The 8,410-nt window shown below is 45.3% G+C and overlaps 1 protein-coding gene across 1 annotated transcript in view; it reads right to left on the minus strand.

The window, feature by feature from the left end:
• Positions 1-7,803, minus strand: part of LOC105696109 (palmitoleoyl-protein carboxylesterase NOTUM) — a 31,400-nt gene extending 23,597 nt beyond the window's left edge. The window contains exon 1 of the mRNA XM_012418298.2: positions 7,786-7,803. Within this exon, the coding sequence (XP_012273721.1) occupies positions 7,786-7,803 (18 nt within the window). The remainder of the gene's footprint in view (positions 1-7,785) is intronic.
• Positions 7,804-8,410: the final 607 nt, after the last annotated feature.

Consider the following 8,410-nt stretch of genomic DNA (forward strand, 5'->3'; position numbering starts at 1 on the left):
TGGTAATGGTACACATCAGAGGGTGCTTTGAGCAAGTCGAAGTTGATAAAGAGTGCTACAGAATGTATGACCATGTTGCATTACTTTCCGTAAATATTATCATTTTGCAAAAGTGATGGCAATAAAAACGTAATCGGGTATACGAAACAATTATAAAGTACCGCCCTGTCAATGAAATAAAAGTTACCATTCCGGCTCTTTGAGCCTTAAAATGTTTTGGCTTCACTTAATGAGTCAAACGAGTTGTTGTCTCAATATTTAACGTCAGGCTCATAGTTTATCGAATTACTGAAATATTTCTACGAAAAATAGCAAAAGTAGTTAGCTATTAGTTCATTATTAGGCTTTAACATATTCATTCCTCGTGTACGTGCCCCCCTTCGAGAAGTCGTCTCCTTCTAATTTTGGGAAGATCTCCAGCAGATGTTGAAACATTTCCAATTCCGCAAAACCCTACGACATTTTTCGAAATTCTATAAAGCAATCGGACTACCTTGAAATTCCGCGACCTAAAACATTCGCCTACGCTATCTTCCATTAATAAAGAAACCATCAAGATCCCTGAAATACTTCCGTTTGCCAAAATGGTTGAAACTGCATAAAATCATTCGGAATTTACCCAAATCATCTGAAAACATAGCGTGGCATTTGTCTCCTCAATTGCGTTATTCAATATATCCAATCGAACATAATTGAAAATAATCCATCTTTTTACGTACCCGCACCTCATAAACATTTTTTATTCAATACATTATCACGATCTAATGTAATATTAACGGCGGCGTCGAAACGTCCTGCTTGGGAGATGTCAGATACTAACGAGTACCTCGTTGCCCGCAGAGTAAATAGTAGGAGGTCATGCGTAGGTGCACGAAGGTGGTTTGGACGTATCTCCTCCCTCGCGGTGCCGGAGTCGCGTTACCGAGTAGTTAGGAGTTTCCGGGGGAGATTGATAGGAGCCTTAGCACTCCTTGCAGACGGTATCCGGCGTGCGTGACTATGGTGACGTCGGCGAGCCAATGATGGTGATGGTTGCCTGTTGGCTGCTGCCGTTGATGGTGCCGCTGGTGGTAGTGGTGGCGATAGCGTTGCCGCTGGTGGTGGCGGCAATAGTGCCGGTGGTGGTGGTCCATTGGAGTAAATATATTGGACGGTGGTGGGACGGGGTGTACGTGTGGTAGGATTGTTGGCGGTGTCTTCCGCTCTCTACTTGAGCCGCGTGCCCGCTCGCTCGTTCACGCCCGAGGTGCGCCTTTGATGTGCCGCCTACACCGCGTTCTTGCTAACTCTCCCCGTGTTACCTCGGGCTCCGTTTTTCTGCGCGGACGCAGCCGCGGTTCGTCGGAACCCTGGAACCGTGGAACTGCGGCATGCCGCGGGGAATCGGAGGTACCCGATATCAACATTGAGATCCCGGAGAATTGCTCGGCTCTCGATGCGCCGTTCAAGGCAACGCTTCAACTGTAAACAGTGTATCCGACCTGCGGAACCTCTTCCCAAACTTTAAGGGCTGGTTGCACCAACGTACGAGTTAAAATCCTTAAACAACGATTACGCCCCGCGTGATTGCAGCTAATCGCCAGATTTCGGGTGGTTATCCAATAGCGAAATCTAATCTCTGGGTGGTGTACTATGTTTTGTTGGGGTGCCCGAATTTTATTTATTCGAAAGTAGCTAATAATGCTTAAGAAATTTCACGTTAATCGTAGGGAGGACGATCGATTCTTAGTTTTTGACAAATTTGAATATAATAGATTTCGCGCTTTCAGTGGCCAAGGTAAAGCGAACCGACGCTAGGAATAGATATTGTAAGAAATAGTCGAATATCCACTTCTGACCCCAAAATGTAAGAAATAGCCGATATTATAAGAAACGATAAGCTTTTTTGAAGGAAGAAACAGCTGTCGACTGACTGCTTATTTTTTGATAGTCTCTTATCCATGTCAGGGGACTAACATAAAACACGGTGGGGAGAAGAGGTACGTAGGGTGTAATATATTGCAATACGTAGAACCTATGGTTCTTTATATGGTTTATACTCGTATTTTGTAGAAAACAGGTACGGCCGAGTGGAGTACCCCCTAAGCTGCGTTCTGTCTAACTTTCCTATAGAAGTAGCGGGAGCTCGAAACTACCGAATGGCGGTCCATTCCAAGGAATTGGTGACAATCCGAGAGTCGAAAGAATTTCGATGGATCAAACTTGCGATTATAAACTGCTGGATTACTGTACAACAAATAGAAATGAAATAACCCAAACGGAAACGTTTACGCAAAATGTGTTAATGCTGAACCACAAAGATGAATGTAAACAGTAATTAACCGTAAAAAAAGAGTTTCAGTTTCCGTTCCGGTTCCTTTCATAAGTTGCGACCTTCCCCGTATTACTGTGCCATAAGGCGTTTCACTTTAATGCGTTTCATCGCTACACCACATATGTATGACTGAAAGCAAACGATCGCGAACGAAAGTACAAAATCGCTCTAAAATATTAAACATTTTTGTATTAATTGTTCTACCCTACCGAACCTCAACAAATATCTATTTCTAGAAGCTCGTTGCCGAGGTTCGTCATTCTAGTTTCAGGAAAACCACATTAGCGCGATTCGGCACGATCGGATCACCTGGTAAAAGGGTTGTAACGAGTATTGGGTTTCATTTTCACCTCATACGAAGATATCGCATCATTTGAACCTTTGGATTCGTTTTCGCTTTCGCGATACGACTTTTCTTCGTTCGCTTTCGTTTTTGCTCTCGGTATAAGTACTTTGGACGCAACCCTACCCCGGAACGTCTACATAAGCAAGAGCCCTAATCCCTGCAACGAGTTATCGCGCGCTGCGGTCGGGCCTCTGGGGCTTAACGTCGCGACGGCGACGCTGAAAAGACGAGAGGAGACGCCGGCAAAGAAATGCCTAAGCGTTTACACGCCCAGTCGACGAGAGTCGCTAGTCGCGCGGCAGTCGCGCGGGAGTTACGCGGAACGCGGCAAGACTGCGCAGCAGCGTCGAGCCGGTAATTATTTTGCGGGGGCTTATTTCAAGAATCCGTTTCCCCGAGGATTCTTCACGCGTGCTCGAGCCGGCACGCGGGCCGCGGCTCGGCTCGGCTCACTTTGCGGAAGCCGCGACAACGGCGACCGCGGCCCGACCGGCCGACCGAGCGTCGCGGCGCCGAATGCCCTGCACCGTTCAAAAAGATATCCTAATTCTATCAAATCTTGTACATATTTTTTATAACCGCGTAATAAGTGTATTAGATCGAGCCATAAGTTCGCGCGCTTTTTCAGGTGAAACTTCTAATGCGTATTATGTTTTACAGCTGACAAGCCCGCCATTTTCCACAATTAATCGCGATTTTGATCCTTCCTGCCAGTCTTCTAACCTCCGCCAAATACCCAAAAATCCATCAATTCTATTCTCGAAAGCATTTAAACTCGTTTCTTCCAATCCCTTGGTTCCTCTTAACCGTTCCATTCCACAACAACGATCGACCATCACCTTTCCACAGCCATTTCATGCCAGTTACGAATCTTCCAGGCCTCCGCGGATACCTCGCGTACCTGCAAGAGCCAATCAATTAAACCTCCGAATATAGGGTGCAACATAAGAGATTCCGCAACACGACCGCCCAGTCGTCCCCGTTCCGCCTCCGGCTCCCTTCACGCGAGGTACATCGGCCTTTAAAATAAGCTTTCCGGCGATCGATCTCGGTCGTCCCTTTCGGGATTCCTAGATCCCTTCGATTCCCGATCCGGCCCGAGAAAGCCGGACCCGGGTCGGCGGGCGGACCTCAACAAATTTGCGGTCGGTTAGCGAGGGCACGCGTATTTGTTTAGGTGCGTTCTCGCTTCCCCTCGGGGCGGCCTTTCGGTTCGCGCCGTCGGTCGGCCGCTCGACGACGGTCGCTCGGTTCGGCGTACGGTGGACCGTGCCGTTTGATCTCACCGCCACGCCAGATCGGTAAAAGGCCTTTTTCTGCGGACCGTGCCTCGAGGCCGGCCTCAAAGACTTGACTGATGACTCGCGGCGGCCGCGGCAGTCGCGGCCACGGACGCGGCCGGTCCGGCCCGGTTTCGGCCGCGCCGCGACGCGTGCCCGCGCACGTGTTCGCTATTCCGGACGCCTCTCTCTCTCAAGCGCCGCCCGATTCCTCGTTCCTCGGATTTCTGTTATCCGCCCTCGTGGACGCTGGACGAGCCGTGGCTGAGGACCTCCTGCGGTCGACCAATTAGCGTTGCCTCGTGGCCCGAGGATCGTCGTTACGGCGCGGCTACCGCGTATTCCGTATTTTCCGATAAGATGATATGAAATGGTCATTCTATATATAACTCAATATTGATAAAACTTTTCTCCAAACTGGGTGCACCGAATCATTTGAAACGTCAACACGTGGTTATGGAGGTCCTAAGGAAGAACGTGGTGCTCATGAAATTTTATCGTTGATTAAAAATTGCACAAAATCATTTACACTTGATACTTATTCGCCATCGTTTGAGTTTCAATGATGATTCTTACAGGATCAATTCTGTTGGAGGCAATTAATTTCTTTAACAAGAAACATTTAGACTGCTGCAAGTAATTAATCTCGCCTGTAAAGTAAATTTTTCGCACAACGTACGCCAAGTTTATTAATGGCGTGAAAACTTATTTCTCAAAGAACTTTTGCACCGCCTCCCCCTGCGGGAAAGTGAATAATTGGAATAAAGGTTCGTTTCTACGCACGTGTTCGTTATGTCAAACCGTGCGTGCGTGAACATCGTCCCGCCGCGTTCTCACCTCTCTGTCTCTCTTTCTCTCTCTCCCTAAAGCGGCGCTCGTTTAGCGAGTTCGTCCTATCCATACTCGTGAAAACTGGCCAAGCAGTAACCGCAGACCTCCTGCGGTCGGCCAATTAGCATTACCTTGTATAATACCCTACAAATGATCGTGGTTATCTCATACCGTCGTATACTCCGCATTCTTTACCGGCATTATGCCGCGCACCGATAGCAGGTGTTGACACCAACTTCCAACTATGACATTTGAGAACAAACCGAACATTTGAGAATTATTTCAACAACGGATAGCGAAAAGTGTAATTACCAAGAGTTCTAATTAATTACCGCGTTTCGCTAGAGGAATGTTTATTTTAATTTATTTCTTATCACCCGAGACGTTCAATCATTCGGAGAAGCTCTTCAAGTTCCTAACAGTATTACCAATTTGTGAGATCGATAATTCACGCCTGACCAAGTCACCGGAATGATTAATCGAACGGGGTACGCTGATTGCGTCTACAATTAATAATATGGTTTTTTCAGGTTACGGTGTTATTATTTTCTGTCGAAATAAACGGTTATCAGGGGTGAAATGCGTTTCCTCACAAGAGGTGGCCATAATGGACCGTGCGTGTGTGCATTCTTGGCTCCCCGACGTTGCACCGCGGCAATCACCTGCCAAATTCGTCTTATCCACACACACGGAAATTGACGAAGTAATAACCGCGAAACGGCAGGCCAATTTCAATTACCTCGCAGCTTGAAAATGATCGTGAATACTCTGTAACTGCTGAGTATTGCAAATCGTTTACAAATAAGGCTGCTCGTAGTTAGTGGATAACGACCAGGGCGCTATAGTCCGAAGCGGACAATGTGAACAGTCATTATCAGTAATTAATTGGTACATGTATATTAAGTAGGGAAGACCAGGGCTAGTTGATACATTTAGAGTTTACAATTACCAGTTTTTTTTTTTATAGGTTTCTAAACCTGGCAACTTAAGCTTTTCGGTATCGATCAAGTAAACTCTTGGGTACATTTTGTAATTGCGTTATTTTGACATTAATCCGTTAATGTACTTTTATTTGAATTCTTCCCGTACCCTGTAAAAAGTATCAACTTCCCTGCAGTGGAGTAATTGTTGCATGTATAAAATTGTATTAAAAACATGCATAAATGGAATAGAAAACAGCAAAGGTGTAGAAAAGGTAATTAGAATGCTGGATCTATTTAGATTTGCGGATAAGGGAAATAATGTTATTGCGCATAGAATGAATCATCCTCCTTATCGCGCTCATGAGTCCTTTCTTGTATTTTGTGCACTTTATACAGTTTTCGCACGTCGTTCCGTAGAATATAGAGAAAGAAATGAATTCTTCTCCCCCCATTGTTTTCATGATTACATTTCTAGAACTTTGTTCAGTTACATCTACACTTTTTGTGCACCTCGCAACAGCAGTTACAGATAATAAAACTTAATTTCGTAGTTCTAACGACGCGATAGGGAATAACAATACAGAGCAAACTCAGTCACATCGGATCTAAAAACATTAAAAACGAGACTCTTGCCTATTTTTAACATCAAATCCTTTTAACGATCGGATAATTATTGGTGTCATTACATATTCTACATTGCTGGTCAGCTCTATTGTTGGTTTCCCGAGGTGCATCATATATCAATGTTGGAACTTTCATGATTGTTCAGAAACGGGTTAAAGTTTAATGTTGTTGAACTTTGCGTTAGGGATATGACGAGAGGTGGGTGATTTACGTGCAATTAACTACACGTTTTTTTTTTTTTCGAAATAGAAAGCAAAGGAAATATAATCGCGGTTATATTCTGTCTACAAACGAACACGTACTAAAGGGTTCGTGGATGTGAAGTCGTTCCGTGTGTTGCATGTTTGCGAGTCTCGCACTTGCGTTCCCAACTTGTTCGCGACTTTGGACTACGACCAGCTGCCAAATTCGTCTTATCTAAACAAATGAAAATTGAGGAAGTAATAACGCTGGATTGTTTGGCCAATTAACGTTACCGTGAAGTCTGCCAAGGATAATTAATAAAGTGATTAGCCTTTGTGGCGTCGTGGCGGTATGTTCAATACGTTGAGTAGTTTTCATCAATCGTTTTCTCCTCTTACGATGGAACAGCTGCAGATTGATTACCGTTTCTTTAACCATTACGATAATAATGCACAATCAGGGAATACACTATTTTGATGGAGAACATGTTCTCAGTCAAGGAGGTGTGATTCAGTACTTGAAAGCGCTTAGTACATGGCAAAATATTAAAAAACTTAAAAAAAATCGTAATTTTTGTATTATTCTCGTTGGAAGTTCTATTCATCGCGGTACATTCATTTTGTATTTCATTCAAATATGACATAATTTTAGTACACAAATGTATTAATTTTCCCACACAATCTCATGAGAATATTATAAAGCAATGTTATGAAATTATAAATTTCTTTAGAGGTTTATAATAAATGTGTACCAATTCACCTTCAAAGAATCAAATTTATAATTTTACGGCAAACTTATGTAGTAAAAGCGTTTGAATTTTCTGAACATTTTTAACAGCAAACAAGCAGAACCAAACCAACGTATAGTGGCAATGCCCCGAATGCAGACTCAATCAACTAAACCGTTAAAAACATACAATAACTTTAAATGTCACATAATAAACTTTCTAATTACGACACCGGTTTGAAACATGGGGTGCTAAAAAGTACATAAACTTTGTCACAAAGTTACTCATTGTACGTAATAATTGAGTCAATGTGCGACTGGAGGTTGCATAAGAGCCGTCCGAGGGTGTAGTTAGATGAGAGCTAGTGGAGCAAAAAGGAATCAACGGAGATCGCTCCTTACACCATAGATATTTAGACCTCGCATTTCAACGAAAGGAGTAAATTCGAATGTCACATGAGCCGACGGCACTCGGAGCCATTTAGTCCATATATACATGTCGACCACCTTGCAGTAGAAGGGCATAAACAAAATGTACCACGTGAGCCGAAAACTCACCCATGCAGTTAAAGCCATTCTGCTTACTGAAAATTTGGAAGCGAGAGGTCCAACGCGAGGTCTAGGTACATATGGTCTAAGGATGGATCCAGGCTCCCGGGATGGTCGGTAATCGTCGAGTCGCGACGACTCCGCGAATTTCGGGAATGGTCGAATGGTCGAATTCGGAGGTGCCGGTGGATCGTTTGGGTCGGGGTCCGGGTCGTGGTCCGCCGACGACGCTTGGTACGAGGAAGGAAGAAGAGTGTTGTTGTCGGTTGGCCATTCGGAGGGGATGGCTCGGAGGAGAGGAACTGGCGGCTCCTTTGAAGTCGGTCGGTACCGTGTGTAATTAGGCCGCCCCCCACCCCGCCCCCGGCCTCTGATCTCGCCGCTGTGTCGCTAATTGCTCACCGCCCCGCAGCAGAAGCATCGCGTCGTCGTCGGCCATCCGAACGGGGATCTCCTCGAGTCCGGCGAGCCCGCGAGCGAAACCTCTTGTCTTGTCTTGTCTAAGTCGAAAACGCCCATCCGCTGGTCCCCGAAGGCTCGCATCCCGGTCTATCCCGGTCAATCCCAGGAGTCCAGGGAAGACCTTACGTCCAAGGGCAAGGGTAGTTCAGGAAAGGAACGTGGAAGGAAGGAT

Source organism: Orussus abietinus, unplaced genomic scaffold (genome assembly GCF_000612105.2).
Source record: "Orussus abietinus isolate OABI.00-Male unplaced genomic scaffold, Oabi_2.0 scaffold183, whole genome shotgun sequence".
Classification (NCBI taxonomy): domain Eukaryota; kingdom Metazoa; phylum Arthropoda; class Insecta; order Hymenoptera; family Orussidae; genus Orussus; species Orussus abietinus.